Consider the following 25,791-nt stretch of genomic DNA (forward strand, 5'->3'; position numbering starts at 1 on the left):
GCTCTGAAGAATCAAGGCTCCTAACATAATCAACGCTGGGAAAGCAGTTAGGAGCACGCAAGGCTCTTGGCCTTCGATGGCTGCTTCTAGTATCAAGAATTAAGGTTGAGCATAAACCATAAAGAAATCAAAACAGAAGGACAATCACAATAACGTCTTACCAATAAGGGGTGCCGATGAAAGACTTTCTCTTTGCAATGGTAGCTGTTATTTTTGCAGCCACACCAAAATCAGCTGGTGAGGGAAACAGAACAGAGCAGAAAATTGGTAGTGGTTTGGTTTTTTTTTTTTTTTTTTTTTTTTTTAACACAACCAGCATTTCTAAGTTTCATTCTTGGCACAGTCATTAATATTTTACATACTAATGTGAAGAAGCTGTGTACAAATTTAGTACCAAGATTTGTTCTTACTTGGTTTATAACATACTCATTAAAAGAAAATTTACTGAAATTTTACTAGAATGAAAACTGTACTTTATTAGGATAATTAAATTATTTTAATTATAAGCACACTGAAATTAATTTGGGGAAAAAAGCGACAAAATTAAAAACATGGGAAAACATACAAAACATAAACCTAGTTCCTTTAATCCTAAAACAGTACAAGGTTATTGTTTTGTTGCTACTTTTTAGAATATTTTTCCTATGTATATAAAATTTTATAATTGTTGTTAAACATGGTAATAAAAATTAAATACATTACTTAATTCACTTTTGCCATTTAATAAATCAGATTTACTCATATTTTCATAAATATTAATGACAGGCTGAAAAATATTCCATGGGTTTGTATTTTTCTACGTAAGTAATATGATTAATAGTTTTATGAATATGGGTTTGTTCACATATAAGATTAATTTCCTTGAGTAGAATTTTACTCCTTCAGGAATAAAATCAGTATATCACAAACACTGATCATTACGATTACATATAAAAAATTAGGTCTATTCAAACTTAAATCATTTAGTATTTTTGGTAAAAAATTTAAAAACTCAAAATAACATACCTAATTTTACATCACCATGGTCTGTTAATAAGATATTTGCACCCTAAAACAAAAGCACAAATACTATGAAGCTGGCATCATAAAATTTCTTTCAAAACTCAGCAATGTAAATATGTGAGATGAACTTACTTTGATGTCTCTATGCATTTTGCCTTTAGTATGCAAATAGGCAAGACCCTGAAGTTAAAAAAGAATATGCATTAGCTAGACAGTATCAAATGTCTACCTTGATTACTGAATAAGAAAAACTAAACAGCCTTTTCAGGGGATAAAGGGCTTCTTTTAACTAGTTAAGGAGCACTGTTAACTCATTCTCTGGTAGAACTGAAAACGTTTTCCTAACGCATCAACACCATGATGAAGATACTGATCACTCTCCAAAGCGTTCTCCTCTTCGGCGCTTTATAATCCTTCTCATTCCATCGACACTGCCCGCCGCTCTATGCCAGTTTCCAATGGTATTGGCCTATTCTTCCTGCTTTGCATTTCCACAGGGATTCCAGAATCAGCTGTCAATTTCCCTGCTGCTCCCCCACATCCCTGCCAGACAGGTCCCTATGCAGCCTAGACTGGCCTCAAACTTATGCTTTTCCTGCCCAGTGTCCTGAGTGCTGAGGTTACAGGCGTGGGCCAACGTGCCTGACTGGCTTGCCAATTTCTTTAACAACAAAAAAGTCTGGGTGGATTCAACTGGAACTGGGGTTCTGTTTGGGGAGAACCCCACTAATCTCCTAGCTCATGGGATAGCACAGTTATAAGCTCACTTAGATCTTTTATTCCTCTCAGCAATTCTGTGGCTTTAGTACGCAGGTGTTTATATACTTCTGCTGTCTTTATCCATGAGACTGTCATATCCCTTATGCTACTGAAAGTAGCTTGCTCTTGAGATTTTAATTCCTAATTCTGAAATCCACCTGACTTTTGAAAAGCAACCTGAAGCTTGCCAATGTTGGTTCTCACTTAACGTGTTAGCGCTAGGGGCTGCTTTGTGGATTCTCTTCAATAGAAATGATTATGTAGTTTGTGAATGAAGATTTTTGTTTGCTATTTTCAAAACTAGATTCCTTTTTATTTTATTCTTTTTTCCTTTCACACTATCAGAAACCTGGACTACAAGGCTGGAGCGGACATCTTTGTCTTGTTGTATCAGGGAAAAGATGACTTGGCTGCAGCATTTTCCTAGATACTCTGCATTGAGTTAACCTAACTCCTTTTAAATGTGCTGTAGCTGGATGTTTACATTTTATTTTTTAAATCAATTTATAAAGCAACCGTTTTCCTTATGCTTTTCACACATTTTTAGTGTTGGCTGGGCCTCCTCCTCTTTTTTCTCTTGCCTCGGTTTCCTTACCACATTCCCAAAGCTTTCCCACACTATTCCTTCATATACCAAATGCTCTCCTCCCCCTGCCTCCCAAAGCCCTTTCACCCTGAGGGCTCCTTCCCAGTTTCCTGGCCTCCTTAGAAGCCGTAGCCACATAAACAAGCACATAAAGATCGGAGGCTAGGGCCCCACATGAAGGAGAACTATGTGGTATTTGTCTTTGTGGGTGCTCAGACATTTATCAGGAATAAGCACTGGTCTGCACTAAATGTCCCCTTCGCTGACCATGCAGGTTTCTCCAAAGTTTACTGTAAATGAACACACTCCCTAGGACCATCCACTTCTTATATAATGTCTGCTCTTACATCTTGTTGGACTATCCTGGGAACTTGCAGTAGAATATTATTTTAAGGTGTGTTACTTTTGTTTATTTTGCATTGGTTTAACTCTGTGAAGCTGTGTTACTGTGCCTGTCTAAAACACTGATAGTCTAATAAAGAACTGGCCAATAGCAAGGCAGGAGAAAGGATAGGTGGGGCTGGCAGGCAGAGAGAATATATATAAAGAGAAGAAAGAGATGGAGGACTGAGGAGAAGAAGGAACGAGAGAGAAGGAGGACTCCAGGGGCCAGCCACCCAGCTACACAGCAAGCCATGGAGTAAGAGTAAGATTTACAGAAGTAACAGAACGGGAAAAGCCCAGAGGCCATAGGTAGATGGGATAATTTAAAGCTAAGAAAACTGGCTAGAAACTAAGCCAAGCTAAGGCTGGGCATTCATAATTAAGACTAAGCCTCAGTGTGTGATTTATTTGTGAGCTGGGTGGCAGGCTTCCCAAAAAGCGTAAAATACAAACAACAACAGGAACTTATTTAAAAGGTTTTGGTGTATGTTGCTGTATGTTTTACGGCATAACTGTCTTTGAATGATTTACAGAATACAAATCTTCTGAGTATTCATCCACCTTCCCACTTTTTTAAATGATTTATTTTTATGTTACATGCATTTGTGTCTTGCCTGTATGTATGTCTGTGTGAGGGTGCCAGATCACTTGGAGCTGGAGTTTCAGACAGTTCTGTGGGGGCTGGAGGTCTTCTGAAAGAGCAGCCAGTGCTCTTAAGCACTGAGCCATCTCTCCAGCCCCTGCCTTCCGACTCTTGAGCCACAGGAAATTATGGTCACTCATTTTACTTAGGCAAGCCATAGCTGCTATAATACACCATTTATCTCTGTTGTAAAATCTTTTCAATATAAACTCATTTTGAAAAGCCTTTACATTTACTTATATATTTATCCATATGGCTACCCTGGGTAACAACACAGTATTTTAATTTTACATGGAGAATTTCCCTGCATTCTGCCTGTATGGCCCCACTGGTGACTACCTTTCACAAACCTGAAGACAGTTTGTTATGGTTTGAATCTGAGCTGTCCCTCAAACGATCATTTGTGTGAACGTTTGGTTCCTTGAGACACAGAGACTACTCAGTCAAGTGAGGTTCTGGGACCTTGAAGGCTGTATCCTTAGTGTGTCAAAGCTGTCACAGGCTCTAAGTAAAACAAAGGCATGCTTCATTTATTTATTTATTTTGCAAAGGCATGCTTTTGATTTGTTAATGAAACTTAGGAAAGGGAGTTCTGCTAGCAATGACCTGTCTTAATGACACACAGAACTAAGGTATGGCAAGAGACTTCCTGCTTCTGGAGAGCATCCTGTTCACACCCATAAAGCTTCTGAGGTGAAGGTTAGACAAGTCAGTTCAACCGACAAGTCTACAGACCCACTCATGTTAAACAAGTCATAGGTATGGCTCTCTTTAGTTTTGGTAGCAACCCATGCCACTGAAGTACACTACCACACATGACCATCTGCACATCATTATCAAAAACAAAATAAAATAAAATGTGATCACTGCACTCTCAAAGGCTCTCTGAATAAATTGTTGTAAATCATTCATGAAAAAGTTAGTAGCTTTACAAAATTAAAACATGGAAGCTAGATTGGGAGAATATTATTATTAACTCGTTAGCTTTTGGGCAAACCATTATTTATAATTACTAAGTGTGAAACTGCCTTTCTGGCTACTTAAGCAAATACATTACCTGTAACGTCTCTCTGCACACATAGGCTATTTGCAATTCAGATAATGGTCCAGTAACTAGAAAGAAAGAACAAAAAAACCACATTGTCATTTGATGCTAACGTTAAAAACAAGTCTGGCTGAAAAATGATGAAGTGGCGTACGAGTCTATATGCATCACTGGGTGCCTTTTCTTCTGACCATGAGCAGACAGTATCTGTGTAACTAAGAAATGAAGCACAACACTGAGTATTTTAAAGTCTGTTTTGAAAATAAGAAGTTGCCGGGCGGTGGTGGCGCACGCCTTTAATCCCAGCACTCGGGAGGCAGAGCCAGGTGGATCTCTGTGAGTTCGAGGCCAGCCTGGGCTACCAAGTGAGTTCCAGGAAAGGCGCAAAGCTACACAGAGAAACCCTGTCTCGAAAAACCAGAAAAAAAAAAAAAAAGAAAATAAGAAGTTTATTCCCGGACAGCTGTGGACAGTGAAAATGTAAAGTGTCCATTATGTGCAAAGCTTGGTACCAGTGCCACAGGAAGGCCCGCAGAAAGCCAAGGCCGTAAGCTCAACCCAGTCTCAGGACAGGCAAGAGCAGAGTTGGCCGTGTGTGAATCACACATCTGTGGCACAGAGCACCGTAAGGAGACTAGCTGGGACTCACTGAGGAGTATTACAGGCATGTTTTTAGAGGCTGGGGTACTCTTTCTGGTATAACTCTTCACGCAATCTCAGAACAGGGAGGAGGCTTGATGCAAAGCATCAAAAGGAACCAGATTACTTCTGGAAAGCAGATCTTTCTCTAACATGAAATATAAAATCCTTATGCAACTATCCATCAGGGGCTTCTGAACAATGCTTTTCGGTTTGTGAGAGGGAATCTGGGGTTCTGCCCGCTGCCGAAATCCAAACTAGAACTGGCATGAGACCTTTTATAAGAAAACCTCACTGCATCGTTTAACTGCTGGCTGGCTAACCTACTTGGGAACATAAAAGTTCGATTTTTAGTATGCTGATGAAATAGCGATGCAAGAAGTGATGTCACTTTATTAGTAGCATCTAATTTACACATGTGTGCACACACATATCTTTCTTAAATAAGGTCTCACTACACAGCCCGGGCTGGCCTGGAACTAACTCAGAGATCTGCTTATAAACTGTGCTTTTTAGTATACTACTTAAAGGAATACTCTGTAAATTCAATTTAACTAGGAAAAATAGTAATCAGGTTTTAATCTTGCAAGCAGAAATTTCATGAAAATGTCTCAGAATAATTCTTTAAGCATAAAAGGGAAAATGAAAAACCACCAGATATACTCTCCATATTTTCAATAGCTCTCATTTATAAAAGCTTAAGTGGGTAAAGATTTTAATTAAACAATCATAATTAAAAAATCATAATTCTTTAAAAATCTTAGAAAATAATTTTAATTGGCAGGTGGTGGTGGCATATACCTTTAATCCCAGCACCAAGAAAGCAGAGACAGACGATATCTGAGTTCGAGGCTAGCCTGGTCTATAGAGTGAGTTCCAGGACAGCCAGGGTTACACAGAGAAACTCTTGAAAAAAACAAAACAAAAACAGAAAAGAATTTTAATTCAGTGATATAGAGATGTTATTATTTAATCAATATTTCTTTAAAATCAATAAAAGGACAAAAGAGAATAGTTATTCTGGTAGTTTTAATATACAAAAACTTTCATACTACTAAAAGAATAAAATGTTTTTCCTTCTTTTTTAAAGTAGGGTTATATCTTATTGAATTTTTTTTTCTTTTGAGACAGGGTCTCGTGTAGCCCAGGCTAGCCTTGAGTCAATCCCCATGTAATCAAGGATGACCTTCAACTCCCGACTTTGTACTTTTGCCTCCTAAGTGCTGGAATTTTGGTGTGTACCACCAAACAGGCCCTTATTAAAACTCTCAATAGATAGTCTAAACCTCAGGATTTTGTGTACTTGTAATATTTATGCAGTAAACTTTTGAAAAAAAATAAAGAGGAGTATCCAAGACTTTTTGTTATTTGCTATAGTTATTTGTTGTGACAAAATTGGCAATTTTAAAATTTATAATTGAATGACACATAATACATAATTATCAGAATTCAGAATTTTCTTCTGGGCTCCATTTTTCCTCCCTTAGAGGCAGTGACTTGAGACTTTGGCATATCAGTCCTCCCATTTTGCTATACATTTACATTTGTGTATATTTATAAAAATAAAAATTCAAAAACCTAAGCATGATCACCTGTGCTATAAAATTTTTGAGGAGACCTATTCAGGTCGGTCTACACAAAGCTATGTTCTATACTGTTAAATACAGTTAGTTTATTTCACTGCTCACCTGATATTATAAAAACTTACTGATCTTTACAGGCTGCAACACTGGAATAATACTTCTCTTTTTACATCTATTATGGCTATTTCAGAAGCTACATGAACAAACTTTGATGACTTTCAATGTAAAGATTTTAGCATAGAAATATTTTTAAGTATGTCACATAATTCTTAATAAATTATACATATTTGCAATGGGTCTTTCACTATCCCATACTAAACAAAGAAAAGAAAAATATTTCATAAAGATTCATTCTCAATTTCACAAATTTTAGCAATTCAAGAAGCTGTCAAGCACACACCTTAAACAGTAGACACAGAAACTACTTCTAAAACAGGTTATGAAGAAAGCCACGTTCAACCGAGAAACTGACTAACTAGTCTTTCTTTTCGAAACTCACACACGTTAATACAGATCGTCAGAGTGCTGACTTCCATCCTGTAGCTCTGTCTGGCTGACTTCTTCCTATGACTGTCCTGTAAAGCAGCTCAGGTAGTCCCTCTGCAGCTGCCTTGCTGCTTTCTTAGAAACTCACTCTGGGGGATCTGTGGTTGGTATGTAAAATGAATAAAAAAATTTGTTAAAGAAAAAAAAAAAAAGAACTGACTAAAGTCGGGCAGTGGTGTCGCACACCTTTAATCCCAGCACTTGGGAGGCAGAGGCAGGCAGATCTCAGTGAGCTCAAGGCCAGCCTGGTCTACAGAGCAAGATCCAGGACAGGCACCAAAACTACACAGAGAAACCCTGTCTCAAAAACAAAACAAAACAAAACAAACAAACAAACAAGAACTAAAACTGACTCTAAATAGGATTTAATTTTTAGCAGTTTCAATGCTCAGTCTAGATTGGCCTTAAACTCTAGACCTTTCTCACTGTGCCTCACATGCATCTGGGGTAACAAGAACACACGCCATACCCAGGTAAAAAGTAAAATTGATATTCTACAAGCATTTATGTTTCTCTTAGTTCCGCCCCAAGCAAAATTAGCTGAATAATCAAGGGCAACAATAAGAATTCTTAGTTTTTAAATATGTGTCTGGGGACAGAAAGAATAATGCCAGAGAATAAATCTACCCAAATCATTTCCCTTGTTAGTTAGAAATGCCCAACAACAATCATAAAAGCCACAGTAGAGTTTAAGATGTAAAATTGTATTAACAGTACCATGATAAATATCTTGAAGTGATCCGCCACCACAGTACTCCATGCAAATCCACAGTTTTTCCCTACTACAACGAGAGAGAAAGAAAATTATAGCAGCCTGTAATCCTCTACCACTGACATAAGTACTCTACAGCTCTACAGCTCTCACTCTTAGCAGCACACTGGGTGCTCTGCAGAAAGCAACAGGAAGCTGCCCTGCAGTCCTTCCTCAGCACACATGAGAGAGAGCACGTCACTTTCAGTTTTGTTTCAATCTGAAAAAGGTTTTCTGTTATCATCATTCATAATGACCCATTAAGGCCGCCAGACAAGGCATGGCCATAGAAATGGAGGTGCACATGTTAACCCAGCAGGAAGATGGAGGAAAACCCTACTGGACTTAGAATTCTGGACACCGTTTTCAAGTCGCACACACGCGAGGGCGCTGGCACAGATGGAGGGAGAGGGGTAAGGAAGAGAACAGGAAAACTAGATCAAGAGACGGTGCGTCTGGACTTTACCTGAGATAGCTCCCAAAGTAGGCCACAATGTTGCAATGTTTACATTCTTTAACCATAAATATTTCTTGTTGAATCAGAGAAAAATCATCACCTGAAAAAGAAAGTAAGTTGGTCACCATGTTACCCCAAATTTGAAGAAATATGAGACTGTACTTTGCAGCTGTTGGAATAGTCTGTAGTTACGGTCATGCCCACTTGATCTGTGGTACAGTTTTTCTATGTACATAATCTACATTATATACCTCACGAATGTTAGGATGCTCCCACCACTGAACTACATCCTATCTCTTTGTTCACTCTTTGTGGGTGATCTACATATTGACGAAAGTGGGGTAATGAAGTCACCCACTACTTATCTGAGAAAAGAAGAGGGAGGGGACAATGAGGATTTGTGGGCACACCTGTACAGTTGAGAGGTCAAGGTTGGGTGTCCTCTACCACTTCCTATTTCCTTCTTAAATAGGGTCTCTCAATGAATCTGAAGCTTGCTGACTAAGCAAGATTAGCTTGTCTGTGAGTCCCAGGGATGCTCCTGTCTCCCTCTCCCAGTACTGGAGTTACAGGCACACCACCAGCAACAGCTTTTTTATGTGGATGTTAGGGTTTCAAACTCAGGTGCCAACTCTTGGATGATAAGCAATTTATCCACTGAGCCATCCTCCCAGCCCCAAAGTCACTCACTACTATTGTGTCTGAACTTCAATGTCTCTATATGTACAACAGTGTCTGTTTTATGCAGTTGGGTCCAACGTTCAATACATATCTATTTATAATCATATCTTCTAGTTGGACTGCTCCATTTGTTAATACAAAATGAACTTCTTTATCTCTTGGCTCATTTTAGTTGGTTTTGTCAAACATGAGAACAACTACTTGTGTTTGCTTTCAGAGTCCAACTGCCTGGAACACCAGCATTACACTTTCAGTTCACGTGCACCTTGTCCAGTGAGGTGAGTTTCTTGTGGACAGCCACCAGTTGGTTCACCGAGCCTGCACCTTTATTTTTTCTCTCTCTCTAAAACTGGCTACAACAATGGGTTTCCTTATGGCATTTTCACGTGTCTATCATTGCACTTTGTTCATGCCTGTTCCTACATTCCCATCTCTTGTTCTCCCACCACATTCCCACCGGTCCCTTCCTCTTCTCAAATAATACCCCTTTGTTTTCCACACACATACTGCATGCACACCCATGCACACACACTTTAAAAAAATTAACTGTTTTTAGAAACGCAATAAAATCTGTGATATAAGTATCGTATTTGCTAAGCTTCAAATAGCCATGAAAAACAGTGACACTGGGGATCATGTAGATTTGGTTGATTCAAGCGGTAACCAAGAAACATGAGTTTTTCTTTCCCCCCAATGAGCAAAATGAGTGTGGAATGTTTACTGATAAAGTACCTTAAAAACATAAAAACAAAACAAAACAAAGCAGTATTGGGGCTTGAAACTAGGGCCTCTTGCATTCTGGGTAAATGCTCTACTACTGAGCTACATCTCCAGCCCCTCCTCTGTTTTAAAAAATATTTTAAGACAGGGTCTGAAGCTAGGCTTGAACTCACGGTAACCTGCAAGCCTTAAACTTACAATCTTTCTGCTTCAATTTTCTTTTTTCTGCTTCAATTTTCTTAACCTAGAAAATCTCTGCAAGTTTCAAATTTACTAATCTAGAACCTGACATTGGAGGCCAATTTAGAACCTGGCATTGAAGGTCATGGATTTTTTTTAAAAAAATGAAAATAATTTTAATATTGTGTTCCAAGACAAACTGGGAAACAGAATGCCTTAGGAATACAATACATAGGATTACCTACACTTTAATTGGCACAAAATTTTCTACTGAGCCTTTATTCGTTTTCTATTACTTAACAATAAAACAGAACTTCTGTGTGTGGAGTACACGCATATGTACACATGTGAGAACATATGCCCATGCAGAGGTGGAGGCTGGGGAGGATGTTCAATGCCCCACTCTATCACTACTCAACGTATTTCTTTGAACCTGAACTTGGACTTAGGCTAGACAGCAAGACGGCAAGCCTGAAGGAATCTTCTGTATCCTTCCTCACAGTGCTGGGGTTACAGGTTTGCTCTGCAGGCTTTCTATATGAGTGCTAGAAATTTAAAAAAAAAATAAAAATTTGTCCTGGAACTTGCTCTGTAAACCACGCTGGCCTTGAGCTCAGTGACTCCCGCCTGCCTCTACCACCACCTGGCTAAACTGAACAAAAAAAAAAAAAAAAAAAAAAAAGATTTACTGTGTATATGTGTGTGTGCACATGTGCAGGTACCCAAGGAAGCTAGAAGGTGTTAGGTCCCTTGTAGTTACAAGGAGTTGTGAGCCACCTGATAGGGATGTTGGGAACTAAACTTGAGTCTTCTGGAAGTTAGTTTCTATTTCTGTGATAAAAACCATGACCAAAAGCAACGTTGGGAAGAAGAGTTCATCTCATCTTAGAACTTTCGGGTCACAGTCCATCACTGAGGGAAGTCAGCGCAGGAATCTGGAAGCAGGAACTGAAGCAGAGACCATGGAGGAACACTACTTATTGTCTTGCTCCCCCTGGCTTGCTCAGTTTGCTTTCTTACACACCCTAGAACCACCTATCCATGGATGTTACTGCCCACAGTGGGCTGGGCCCTTCCATGTCAATCATCAATTAATACATTGTCCCACAGGCTTGCCTACAGGCAAATCCTAGGGAGGCATTTTTTCAATTGAGGTTCTCTCTTAGATGGCCTTAGCTTGTGCCAAGTTGACATACAACCAACCAGAACAGGCAGAAAGAACTCTTAACTGCTGAGCTCTGTTGCTTGCACAGAAAGTGGTCTTATTGCTAAGCCATCTCCCCTGCCCCAAAACAGAATTCTGATGTTCATTTGTGCCCTGAAATTTATTATTATTACTATTAACATCTCCCTAGCTCAGAACTGAAGCATCCAAACAATGAAGAGAGGGCTACAAATATTATATTATAGTTTTAGAAGTGGAAACTGTAGGCTGAGATACGGCCCAGCAGTTAGGAGGGCATGCTGCTCTTCCATCGGACTGGAGTTCCAGTTCTCAGCACTCACAACTCCAGGGCATCTAATGCCTTTTTCTGTCATCTGTGGGCACCTGTACATACACATACACACAGAGGATATATAAATAATTTTTTGATTGAAACTATGGGCCTTGCTCAGCAAAGAAGAGCATTTGCTGCACAAGTGTAAGGACCTGAGTTCTCATTCCCAGAACCCACATAAAAAAGCAGATGTGGTCATGCACATGCTTTTAACCCCAGGGCCAGGGTGCAAGGCAGAGACAGGAGGATGGCCTGAGCTTTTCGGCTGCCAGCTTAGCTCCAGGTTCAGTGAGAGACCCTGTCTCATGGGAATAAAGGACAGAATGAGGGCAGGCATCTCCATGTTACACACACACACATACACACACACACACACACACACACACACACACACACCCCTTAAAAAGAAAAAAAACTGTTAAGTTCCCTTTTTTTCTTAAAGGTCATTAAGCTTTTAAATAGAGTTTCAAAAGCAAGAATGTACCACTTACCTAGAACAGCTGATGGTTTTATTCAAGGCACATCTTTATACACGACTTGACATTTCTCCCTAAAATCTCTTCTAATACTTCCAGGAAATAGGGTTTCCTGGTAGCATTAAAAAAGTTTTAAACATCTATTGAAAGATATTAGCACATTCCCACTTATTTAGAAAACTCTAAACTAAGGAAGTACACTCAACTTTTTATTTTAAAATACTAGATCTTTCATGAATATTCCTAACAGCATTAAAACACGCCCCCCCAAAAAACCAACCAACCAACCAAACAAACAAATAAAAAACAAAAACAAAAACAGCTGGGCAGTGGTGGCGTATGCCTTTAATCCCAGCATCTAAAAGTCAGAGGCAAGGGTTCAGTCTGGTCTACACAGTGAATTCGGGCCAGCCAGCATTACATGGTGAAACTGTCTAAACAAATAAGTAAACACTTGTAGAGCCAGGGGCAGTAACACACCCTTCTAATTTCAGCACTTGGGAGACAGAGGTAGGAGGCCTTTGCTGCATAGCAAGTCTGATGGCAGCCTGGGCTACACAGGACCCTGTCTCAACAAACCAACCACCATTACCAACAAACATACTGTGGAGTTTCACTCTAACAGGATAAGAGGAGAGCAGAAAGGAAGAGGAAGCTTTCCTGGGGTTTTGTTCCTGCTCTGGCTGCGGGCCACCACCAGCTACAGACTGCTGAGCAGGCGCCAGGCTAAGGTAAGCATTCAGACATACAACAGGCCATGGTGGCACACATCACCATCATCTGAGCCTCAGCTAAGGTGAGCCCAGGTAAGTCAAATTCTATCTCATGCCACTATGTGCAAGGTGGTGACTACTTTGGTTAACACAGTATCTACTCTGAGAATGAGTCAGAAATAGTCAAATCTTTCCTGAAAATAGTCTTTCTGTATATAAAAAGACAAAGAGAACGTAGGGCTACAGAAAGACAGCAGATTTCCCTTTTTTTCACAATCATTTCTGTGGCTAATAAATAATATTCTGTGTTTATCTTCATTGGTTAAAGGTTTACTTTAGCATTTTTATGAATATTAGGAAAAGCCCCCAATGCAATCTATTTCAGTAAAATTTTGACCGAAGTATTATAAAATTAAATTGCCAAGGGCAAGTCAGTAAGGCTGTAACAAAATTTAAGACTCAAAATTATCATAAGCACTATTTTTAACTATGAAGGGAAATTATTACTACGTCTAAAGCTGGCATTCCATTTACTTAATAGTAGTAATAATAATAAACTTCTTTTGTTTATGGTCTACCAGACATAGGCTCTTTCTGGTCATACTGGCAAATAATTACCTTTTCATGTCTAACACAATTCTAAACCAGTTCATCTGCTAAGTCAATGCAAGGAAGTGCTTTTGTATTATATGGCTTCAGTACAATTTCCTCAGGGGCTAAATACAGTTAAGAATTCAACTTTGGGCCGGGCGGTGGTGGCGCACGCCTTTAATCCCAGCACTCGGGAGGCAGAGCCAGGCGGATCTCTGTGAGTTCGAGGCCAGCCTGGGCTACCAAGTGAGTCCCAGGAAAGGTGCAAAGCTACACAGAGAAACCCTGTCTCGAAAAACCAAAAAAAAAAAAAAAAAAAGAATTCAACTTTGAAATAATGCTGTCTGCAGAATTTTTAAAAATATCTGAACTTAATAGTAGGAAAATTCATCAACATGTCACTGTGTTTTTGAGTTAATATTCCCAAAGTCTGCTATAAGAACATGGGGACCACTACTATCCACTTTGGCTTTACTGCCAATGCTGAGAGAAAAAACACTGATTCTGCTCAAACATGTATCATGGAAAGAAAGTAACTACAGGATGCAAAAGCCGTAAGAATTCCCTTGGAAAGACATTTTTACACAACAGAGCTTTGAACTTTGAAGGAAATGAAAGGGAGAAATACAGGATCACCTAGGCTACAGATGAAATAAAGAACGCTGGGAGAGTCCAGTGGAGACGCTGAGGAGAAGCAACACGTGTACAGAACCAACTAGAGACAAACGGAAGCACTGAAGGAGAGCACAAATGCGCGCACACACACACACACACACACACACACACACACACACACACAGCCGAAAGCAAACATGTCTGTAAGGAAAACACAGGGAAGGTGAGAGCTCCGTGAATAACTGGCATTAGTTTTTAAAAAATTCTCTCTCTCTCTCTCTCTCTCTCTCTCTCTCTCTCTCTGTGTGTGTGTGTGTGTGTGTGTAGCACAGACACTTGGAATTGGAGTTAACAGGTGGGCGTGAGCTGCCCAATATGGATGCTGGGAACTGACTCAGATGTTCTGAAAGAACAGTATGAACTCTTAACTACCAAGTCATTTCTTCAGCTTTAATCTGTCATTCTTTTTTCTTTTATAAGGTTTATTTATTTATTTATTTTATGTATGAGTGCTCTATCTCCATGTATGCCTTTATTCCAGAAGAGGGCATCAGATCCCATGATAGATGGTTGTGAGCCACCATGTGGTTGCTGGGAATTGAACTCAGGACCTCTGGAAGAGTAGCTGGTGCTCTTAACTGTTGAGTCATCTCTCCAGCTCCCAGAAACTGACATTCTTAAAAACAATGAAATTCTTTTTTAAAAAAATCTAAGAATGATAAAATAAAATTTTGTGAAAGAGAGAAAGAACAAAATTTTCTTTTTTTTTTCCCCCCCAGAGCTGAGGACCGAACCCAGGGCCTTGTGCTTGCTAGGCAAGCGCTCTACCACTGAACTAAATCCCCAACCCCAAAATTTTAAATAACTGACTCACTGTATTTTTTGGGAGGGAGGATCCTGCAAATAATTCTCAAAGATCTAGATGTATTCCATGAAGAACCTAGCTTTAAAGACCAGGGCAGACTGCCAACCTGCCCTAACACAGAAACAGCAATTTCCCAATAAGGGGAGAAATCCACCTCCAGGCTGGCCCAACAGCACGCTCCTCCAACATTCAAAGGAGACCTGCTATGACTTTCTGACAGAAGAATGAGTACACAACCATCCTATTAGTCAACGGCCATTCTTCTTCAAAGGCAACAGAAACACGGGTACTTTTGTAGGAAGAATAGGAGTGTCCAGTATGAGCCTATACTGTCCTACATGCTCAAATACAGCAGTGGAGATCAAATTCTTATGGATCATACATTTTAGGAGAGACAAACGAATATTCATATAGGAAAAGTACCAAGCAGTCACATGCTATGCAAAATTACAAATCCACATGGGTTTGGGTTAAGTTGGCCTGTGCAGACATAACATCTCAGCTGAGTTTTGAATGGCAAGGAATCTTCTTTCTCTTAAAAAAAATTATTTATTTAATTTCATGTGCATTGGTGTTTTGCTTGCTTGCTTGTCTATGTGAGGGTGTTAGATCTCCTGGAACTAGAGTTACAGATAGTTGTGCACTGTCATGTGGGTGCTAGGAATTGAACCCAGGTCCTCTGAAAGGACAGCAAGTGCCCTTAACCGCTGAGCCATATCTGCAGCTCCGACAAGGAGCTTCTAAATCAAACACCAGTACTCCTGGTAGAATGAAGAGCTGGTTTAATCTCGGACCATTTAAATATAAAGCAAACGGAGGCAGAAGAGCAAAGGGGAAACCTAAGTGACTAGTTCAGAGAAGCAGCTGAGCAGGTCATGCAGGATTTTAGGAGCAAGGCAAGGCTGGACATCTGAGTATGATTCCAAGTGTGCCTAGAGCTTCAGAGAGGGTTTGAGCAGAAGTCAGCAGTGATCAAAGTATAATCTCACATTCAAACATGGTGTGTGTGTGTGTGTGTGTGTGTGTGTGTGTGTGTGTGTGTATGTGTACACGCAGAGAGACAGAGAGACATTCAGGATATGTTTTGAAGGTAAAGCTGAAGGATTTGCTAACAGACTTACTCTGGAGTATAAAAAAAGAAATCAAATTATAGCCCAGTCTGCGGCTTGCCTGGCTGATTTCCAAAATGAGGAAGACTAAGAGAAGAACAAATTGGGTTGAGAAAACAAACCAATTTGTGGATACACATTACATTATTCCTAATATTTAAAGGAAAGTCTACCCGTATTTAGTTATTTTTCTGTAACTGTGATAAAACACTATCTTAGTTAGGGCTTCTATTGTGGTGATAAATCGCCATGATCAAAAGCAACTTGGGGAGGAAACGGTGTATTTCATCTAACAACTCCATTACTGAGGGAAGTCAGGGCAGGAACCTGGAGGCAGGAGCTGCAGCAGAGGCCATGGAGGAAGGCTGCTTACCGCTTTGGTCCTCCTGGCTTGATCACCCTGCTTTTTTATACTGTCCAGAACTGCCACCACTCCCATTGAGCTGGCCCCTCCCACATCAATCATCAATCAAGAAAATGCTCCACAAGCTTGTCATAGGCTGACGGAGGGGTCTGGATTTTCTCAGTTGGGGTTCCTGCTGCCGAAACGGCTCTAGCTTATGTCCAGTTGACAAAACCTAACGAGCACAAACACCATGACCAAAGCGATCACAGAAAGAAGGGGTGATGTGGATTTACAGTTCTAGAGAATAAGAGCCCATCACAGCAGGGACGTACGGCAGAGGTGACAGTCACAGCATCAGGAACAGCTGAGAGCTCACACCTTGAACCACATGCTGGAAGAGCCAACTCAAAATGGCATGCGTCTTTAAACTCTCAAAGCCCACCTCCAGTGACATACATACCCAGCAAAGCCACACCTCCTAAGCATCCCTAAACAGCACCACTAACTGGGGACCAAATATTCAGATGCCCAAGACTATGGTGAACATCTTATTCAAACTACCACACTACTTAGTGATATAAAAATAAGAGTAGCTGAGACATGGCATGGAAATACCAACAATGAGAACTGAATCTAGATAAATGGAGAGCTAATTCTGGATAACTGGTCATTACATTTATAAGTAGGTTATAAAGATGATAACTATTTATAAAAAATGACTTTAAAGTGTATGAGCATTCTGCCTGTATGTATGTATGTAAGCATGTATGTGCACTCTATGAGTGCTATGCTCATGAAGGCTGAAGAGGGCACTGGATCCCTCTAAGCTGGAGTTACACATGGCTGTGAGCTACCGTGTGGGTACCAGGAACTCAACTTGGGGCTGCTGGAAGAATAGCCAGGGCTTTTAATCATGGGCCATCTCTTCAGGCCCCTGTTTAATTTCTTAATAAAGCTGTGTAAATTTAAATCTGTTATTCCAAAGCTCCATAAATCATCTTCTAATAAAACTAGATTATGTTTTTCCAAATTATCAGCAGCAAAAATAAAAGAAATTGCCAGCCATTTAAAAAAAAAAGACTTACAGGAAAGATTAGAAACAAAATAAGAAAATAAACACAAGAAAGTCAAATACCAGAAGGGAACTCCAACATCCTCTAAATAATAATATATTGACGAACTCATCTATTAAAGGGGGAAGATTCAGATTATGTTATAAAATAAACAGATTATATTCTCCATGTGAAATGACAACAAAACGCAGACAAACCGACAACAAACAAAAACCCAATGACTGTAAGATGTAGTAAAGTACAAAATAGAGCTGGGCGGTGGTGGTGCATGCCTTTAATCCCAGCACTCAGGAGGCGGAGGCAGGTGGATCTCTGTGAGTTCAGGTCCAGTCTGGTCTACAGAGCGAGATCCAGGACAGCCAGGGATGTTATATAGAGAAACCGTGTCTCAGAAAACCAAATAAATAAACAAACAAACAAACAAACAAACAAATAACAAACATTTGAAAAATAAGAGAGGATTTTAATAGATAATAAAAAGTTATTTTACTCAAAACTAGGATGTTACTGGACTTAAAATAGAAAGCAGAAACCACTGTATCATGATATAAATCCAACCAACACACTTCCAATCTGTCAATAAAGGAAGCTTTTGTGGTAATGGTTGTAGAAACTGTTCAGCAGTTTGAAAAACAAACACACACACCTAGCGCTTGCTCACTATTTAGAAGTGTTCTGATGGATAAGATATTTAAATTTGGAAGGAGACAACTCTTAGAAATTTCAGTTAATTTTTGAAAAAATACAATTATCAACAGAAAAGGCCTGAAAGCGGGGACGAAGAATAAAGAAAGGAAAGGCTGAGAAGTAGAAAAGACATCTCTGTGCAAACAAGACAAAGACCAGAAGAAGAGCAAAGATAAGGCCAGGCTGGGGACGCTACAGACGCGAACATCTAAAAGTCAGTCATGAGGAAGAATAACCCGACAGAGGCAGGCAGAGCAGCCGACAAGCCATCAACTAAATACAGAAATGTCACCTACTGAGGAGACGGCTCACTGGGAAAGTGTTGGCTGCACAAGCCTGAGGACCTAAGTTCAAATCCCCGGAACCTTATGGGGCTAGGTGTGGATACATGTGTCTATAATCCAGTGCTACAGTGAGATGGCAGTGGAGACAGGAGGATCCCCACAAGTGCCATGGAGAGCTTGAGCGTATACAGTGGTGAACAACACAGGCCGACCCCCCCCCACACACAAACACACGCTCACACATGTGCACATGCTCTTGTGTACGCGCGCGCGCACACACACACACACACACACACACACACACACACACACATCCAGACAAAATGGTGAAATACTGAGATCACATCGTCAATATTTTCTGAATGAGGGAGTTTGAACATCAGTCTTTATAAGTGACCTCTAATATGAAACCAAGGGCTTTTACAAAACAAGGAAATGAGAATTCCAGCCCTTCCTAGAGTCTTAATTTATGACCCCACATTTAACCACTAAGCTAAACACCACCACCATGCATGGTATGGTTCTCTCTTTCCTTGGTGTGCATAAGTGTGTGTGTGTGTGTGTGTGTGTGTGTGTGTGTGTGTGTGTGTGTGTGTATGCATGTATACAGACCAGAGACTGACAGTAGGCATCTTTTCTGATGGTCTGTTACCTTATACACTGAGGCAGGGGCTCTCTTTTGAACTTAGAGTTTATTGATTGAGCTAGTCTAGCTAGCCAGCTTGTTCCAGGATCCTTGCTCTGTCCCAATGGTGCTGGGATCACAGTAAGGCCCCCATGCCCACCCAGCATTGAGGGTGCTGGGACCACAGTAAGGCCCCCATGCCCACCCAGCATTGAGGGTGCTGGGATCCAAACACTGGCCTTATGTTTGCAAGGCCAGTAATTATCTAGTAAGTCATCTCCTTAGCCTTGATTTTTTTCCTTTTTATTGAATCAAGTTTCTGCATTATTCACAATATATGGTTACCTGATAAGTGAGACTTGTAGACTTTAAAAATATACTTATTAATGTGAATTATAATGAAAAGTAAGCCACGCACAGGTCAATCAATCAGTACAGAACCCAGCCTCGTGTACTCCCTGTGGGCAGCAAAAGGATGAACATTTGTGCTTCCTCTTACAGCCCAGCCCAGAACCTAGACCATCCCCAGCCCTTGGACACGATGTGATGCAGTGTGACCCAATATGACGCGTTCACTCAAATGACTCCTCCAGGGAAGTCTGTTCACAGTCCCATCTCTTTAGTTAGTGACATTTTGGAGACCAGTCTATACTCATCACATGGAATAGTAAGAGAATTCTGAAATATCACAACAATTTCTGTCAGAGGAAAAGGTATTATGTCATGTCTGAAAATGTGATTTTAAACTGTTCCAAAACAGGCTATTTCAAAGTATCAGCTATCTATTGAAGTAATATGGATGATGATCCAAAAATGTATTTGAAATGTAAGAGGCACTCAAATTAAGAATCCCACATAATTATAACCACACGTGACCACACAGGTCTCCGTTTACAAAGCAGCAAATGAGCAGACCACCAAACATTCTCCTCCCTGCTCTACGACTCTGCTCCCTCATCAGACACTTCAGGGACTGGCCAGCTTTATATGGTTTTTGTTTTCAAAACTGATCTCTCCGTGTGTTTTAAAATACAGTGTCTTCTGAAATACACGAGGTGCTGATAAAATAAGCATTGAGCTGAGATGTGATTTATGAAAACTGAGTCAATTAGAGAACAGCTTATATACAGAATATCATTATCTTGAATATTAACTGACTTTTCCTTTAAATTCCTCTGTATTAGTATGTTTTGTTCTTTCACAATTTCATACACGTATATTATGTAGTCTGGGCACTCTCTCTCACCCCTATCAGCCCTGTCTCCTGCCTATGATCTCTTTCCCTATTTACTAGTTTGGGTTTTATTTAGTGTCCCCCAGAGTTTAATTAGGACTGTCTCTGTGACTTCTAATTACACTTTTTAACAGCTAAAGCTAAAGTTAAAATGTTCACTATAGCTGCAAAAGAAAAATACTTTGTCACTGTGAGTCGATAAAGCTTTTAATTTTTGAGCATGTACATCTCTAATTCCCTTTAGCAACAAAACTGTCACATTAAAAATAACTTTGACTATCTTTAATACAATTTAATATGATCATATTGGAGATGTTCTACTGACCTGAAAGAATATATAAAGATTTATTTTAGGAAGAAGAGAGAAAAAAAGGAAAGAAATATAGAACATGCATGTAAGACTTAGAATTATATAAAAAAAATGCTCAAAAGTATATAAAGTATTTTAATACATACCCACACCAGGCAGGGTTTAATCCCTAGCAACACACACACACACACACACACACACACACACACACACACACACACACACACAGTATATAAATACATACCAGGCTCCAACTTGATGATTTTTACTGCAGCTAATTCTCCTGTATGTACATTTCTGGCCTAAAAATGAAAATAGAAAAATTCAAATTTGTTAGGTATATAAATATTACAAGATACCGTCCTAAAAACTGCTTATCAACCATGGTTTTAACAAAACAAAACCCCAAATCTTTTTTCCAGTAAAATGGATATAGTCATTTTCTCATTAAGGAAAAACATAGAAAAGAAACAAAAGTCTTTTAAAAAATTACTTTAGTCCTACTCCTCAAAAAACAGCTACTGTTGCCGGGCGGTAGTGGCGCACGCCTTTAATCCAAGCACTCGGGAGGCAGAGCCAGGCGGATCTCTCTGAGTTCAAGGCCAGCCTGGGCTACCAAGTGAGTTCCAGGAAAGGCGCAAAGCTACACAGAGAAACCCTGTCTTGGAAAACAACAACAACAACAAAACAAAAACAAAAAACAGCTACTGTTTAAATATTGTAGTATATTTCTCACAATATTTTTTCTTTATATGTGGGCTATTTTCTCAGTACTATTTCTCAGAAAAAAACTACAGCTAGATGGGGGAAATAGTACCAGTGTTCTTCTGCACAACACAGTGACTACAGATAATTATGTGTTGTGCATTAAAGAGACTTTATTTCCACAGAGATGACAGGTGTTTCAAGTGACAGGTATGCATAGGCAGCGTATCCATCTGTCAGTCCTGACCTCGGAAGTGTGTACGATTATCATGTGTTGGCTTACACAATAACAAAGAAGCTGGGCACCAGGGCACACGTTGCAGTCCTAACTGCTGGGGGGCAGAAACGATCACTTGAACTCAGGATCTGAGACCATGCTGGCAGCACAGAGCGGTAAATACTTCAATGAATGAATAAACAAACACAATTTCCATACAGCCCAAACCACAAAAACAGAACATTCATGTTTATTGTATACTATAATTATAACCACAAGCCGCTAAAAGAAAAATAAATCTAAATGACTCATATCTAAGTATCCAGAGAAAAAGCAACCTTTCCCATGCTGACTCCTCCCCATGTATACACATATGTGACTGTGTGTGCACGTGTGTGATGGAAGATGAGGATCCCATTACAGTCTTCTACAACATTTGCAGTGCTACCTAATTTTCACACAACACAATTTATAACTCACTACTGCTTTTAACACTCTGTAATTGTTAACAAAGGAATAAATATATCGTAGCTTTCTCTCTACCCATAGCTTTGATTATTACCTTCACACAAATCCTTGGTATAAAAATTAATATTTTATAATGATCATGGACAAACTATAATCAGTGCTACAATGAATATCCCTGCAAATATTTTAGCATATATCAGCTTATCAATAAAGTAACCTAGACATAGAACTGTTAGTTTAAAACATATGTGACTTAAAATGTCTATGCTCCCACAATGCTCTAAAAACTGCAGAAAAGAATATGGCAAGAGAGCCATGAAAGCATAGTTTGTTTTTAAGTATCACATGGTATCTAACATACATGCTGATTTGAAAAATCTGAATTTATACTCTTATCGCCTTGGATGGTATATGCAGTCTATCAAGATCTAGTGTAGGCACAAATTTTTATTGCTTTAAAAATAATATACTCTCTACCTGCTATGCATAATCTTAAGTAGCTATTCTAAAATAGTCCATATAATAGTTCGTTTGCAGTTCCTACTAATATCACAGATGTTATAATCCTTACTGATTCTATATATCTTTTCACTGTTTAAATTATTTCTTCCAGATGGTTTCTAAGACAACAGAATTTCATGTCAAAGCTTATGAATACTTAAAGCTGTTTACACAAACTGTTAAAACAGCATAAGAATATTGTATTCTTATTATTAATATCAGAGCTCATTTTCACTATGACCAGATGCATTCTGTATGTGAAAATTAAATTTAATTACTGATAGCATTTTTACTATTATATTAGGTTTAAATGACAACTTTTGTCATAAAAATAAGTACTATACGATAAAAGAGGCAAGAATGGTTTTGGTAATTTGCTGGATTGGGTAGATCATATCATCAGATAAACACGAAAAAGAGAAGGGACTCAAGGAACAAATGCAGCGAGAAGAATGCTAGCGGAGAGGCCTTCAGAATGAGCTGGAGGCCGACAGACGGTGGGAGGATGGGAAAGACAGACAAGCAGAACGGAGGACAACTATCTTCAACGACGAAAGTCCAACTGTACACGATGAGTTCACATACTCCTCCTGAGGTGAATTGTGATCACTCATTTTCATTCCCTCAGCTGTAGTCACCCCACCCCAAACCACGAACATATTTAGAAAAAAACAGGAGCACAGACCTTCCCAACATTCCGACACCTTCCTTTCTGTCCTTGAATAAAAGGACTGCCCATTAACTCAGGTCTTGTAGCTCTGCTACATTCAGCATTTTCTCTCTCCTGGGTTGTAGAAAGACTGGTTCATATACACTGAGGCTGTCCTCACGCCAGTGAGACCCGGGTGCAGAAGACGTGGTAAGAGGTTACCGAATAAGTAGTTAACTGACCTTCTGAGAGACTTACTCAGTGGATTATAAAATGTGTTTTAGAAGACGGAGTCCACAACAATGACGGCAATTACTCCTGTCTATTTTACGGTTTGCAGAGTGCTTTACATTACTTAATTTAATTAATCATAAAAAGATTCAGCTCAGTAAAATCAAATGACAGTCCAAGGCCAAGCTGCCAACGGCAAGGATCAGATTCAAAACCAACCAACTGGGCACTGTGAAGGCGACAGGGCTTCTTTCCAGAATGAGTGTTCTCTCTTCCTCTTCAACATGTAACAGGTACTTGATAAAGTATTAACTGTACACCATCTAACATTGATGACTTTTACTGAAAAAAATCCACTAATACAATCATCTTTCACATTGAATTAATGCTTCCAAGAGGATTTTATTTATTTATTCATGCACTGATGCATGTATAGTGGGAATAAATGCATACTAGACAAGCTACATTCCTAGGTCCTTATAGTGATTATTAATGTCACAGAATTTGAATTATTATGCATTAAAATCTTTTTAAAAATTTTCAAAGCTAAACTTCATCCACAGAAAATATTTTTTTTAATAATCTGTAAGCACACGTGCACGTGCACACACACACACACACACACACACACACACACACACACGTGCGCACACACGCCCCTTGAAGGCTGGGATAAAATCAAGTTCAGACTAAACTCTTCTCTTAGCCGCCTGTGGCAAACCAGGCACCCGCGCACGTGCATGTCAGCATGTTTCCTGACCTGCATTCTTTCTCTAGGAGAATCTTTCAAACTTTTCACTCGAATTCTGTAGAAAACAGAAAATCCTCTACGGACATAGAAGTTTCCTTATTGGGAAGAAGGGCTTAAGAACAGCGGCAACAGAGAACACCAGAAAGTAACACATAAAACCACAGGACAGCAGTTAAGCAACATGCCTACCTGGGAGTCTTAGGTAAGACGCACAAGGTTGAATGCATGGGACGTTGACTGACTAGCACAATTCCAACCACAAACTAGTCTCAGGATATTCAGTATTCCAAGTCTTGCTGGTATCTCAAAGCCAGTTAAGTGTGTAGTCCCCAGGACATGAGCCTTTGGAGGTGAGACATTAGTAGGTGTTCTACCAATCCTGTGAATACATAGAATGAAATGCTCCAATCTCTGGACACTAGGATATGTTATGAGACTGAAAACACACTGAAGCATTTTTTCTGTGTGTATGTTGATTCATTGCTATTTTTATTTCCACAAATTAAAAAAATTTTGGGGGGAGAGGCTATAAAAATTATCATAGAGTAAGATTTTGTTGTAAAAAAAATTAAAAATATGAGTCAGCAAACATGGTAGTCCTCTCCATCCCATCTCACCCTCCTAGGTGACTACTGCTGACAGTTTAGAGTTCATGCTTCCAGGCTTTTGACTAGGTTGACATTCTCTCAAGGTTGATGTTTACTATCTGTGTGTGGGTGTTTTGTCTGCATATGTGTTTGTATGCCATTCACGTGCTGGGTAGTCACAGAAGACAGAAGAGGGACTCTGAGCTCCGGGAACTGGAGTGACATCTATCTATGGGCTGCCATGTGGGTTCTGGGACTCAAATCTAGGTCCTCTTAAAGACCAACCAGTGCTCTTAAGTGCTGAGCATCTCTCCAGCCTGGATTAGATTGATTTTTAAGAGTACACATGTACAGACATGGGCACTGAAAATTTGTCTGTTTCTCACAAAGCTAAACAGTCTTAGCATGAACTGGCACTCTCTGCTTTGAGGCATGTACCCAACTGAACTGAGGACTTACTGCTACATACAAATGTTTACAGCAGTCAATCCATAATGAAATTAGACAGGTGACATTCATGATATCACTCAATAGATAATTATGTACTGGTATTAAAAAGATAGACGCCAATAAGCCATGGACACAGATGGAGGCACCTGAAATACAGATGGTAACTAAAGAAGCCATTTGAAGAAGGTATAAATATAATATAATAAGCTATACATATAATCCCACCTATATGATATGAAAAGGCAAAGCTTCAGAAATAGTAAAAAACAACTTCACTCACAACCTCCGTACCAAAACTAACCAAACAACCACAACAAAGCCAAAGTAAACAATGTTATCAGGTGGTTAGAAGGAGAAAGAAACAGGTGACATGCAGAGGATTCTTGGGGCAGGCAAGGTGTTGTGTGTGAAGACGTAACCCTGGAAACACAATGCTAAGAGTAAACCTTTATGTAAACTAAAGGATACAGAAACATAGTAATTATAAGACACATACCACACTAATGCAAGACGATAATAAAAGCTGAAGTTGGGGCCGGGCGGTGGTGGCGCACGCCTTTAATCCCAGCACTCGGGAGGCAGAGGCAGGCGGATCTCTGAGTTCGAGGCCAGCCTGGGCTACCAAGTGAGTTCCAGGAAAGGCGCAAAGCTACACAGAGAAACCCTGTCTCGGGGAAAAAAAAAAAAAAAAAGCTGAAGTTGTATATAGGTTAGGGATAGGTAAATACAGTTCTATGTACTATCTGATCAATTTTGTAAATATAAAACTGCACAAAAATTAAGTCTACCAATAAAAAATTAAAATATTTTTTAAAGAATATATCTGTTC

General features: G+C 39.5%; 1 protein-coding gene across 1 annotated transcript in view; it reads right to left on the bottom strand.

Moving 5' to 3' along the window:
* The window catches only part of Map4k5 (mitogen-activated protein kinase kinase kinase kinase 5), a 93,901-nt gene that overhangs the window by 53,503 nt on the left and 14,607 nt on the right, over nucleotides 1–25,791 (bottom strand). Inside the window, exons 2-8 of the mRNA XM_059279207.1 lie at nucleotides 20,648–20,705; nucleotides 8,405–8,495; nucleotides 7,905–7,969; nucleotides 4,432–4,487; nucleotides 1,135–1,182; nucleotides 1,006–1,048; nucleotides 162–234 (exon numbers count right to left, since the gene is read on the bottom strand). Of these exons, the coding sequence (XP_059135190.1) occupies nucleotides 162–234; nucleotides 1,006–1,048; nucleotides 1,135–1,182; nucleotides 4,432–4,487; nucleotides 7,905–7,969; nucleotides 8,405–8,495; nucleotides 20,648–20,705 (434 nt within the window). The remainder of the gene's footprint in view (nucleotides 1–161; nucleotides 235–1,005; nucleotides 1,049–1,134; nucleotides 1,183–4,431; nucleotides 4,488–7,904; nucleotides 7,970–8,404; nucleotides 8,496–20,647; nucleotides 20,706–25,791) is intronic.

Source organism: Peromyscus eremicus, chromosome 14, assembly GCF_949786415.1.
Source record: "Peromyscus eremicus chromosome 14, PerEre_H2_v1, whole genome shotgun sequence".
NCBI lineage: Eukaryota > Metazoa > Chordata > Mammalia > Rodentia > Cricetidae > Peromyscus > Peromyscus eremicus.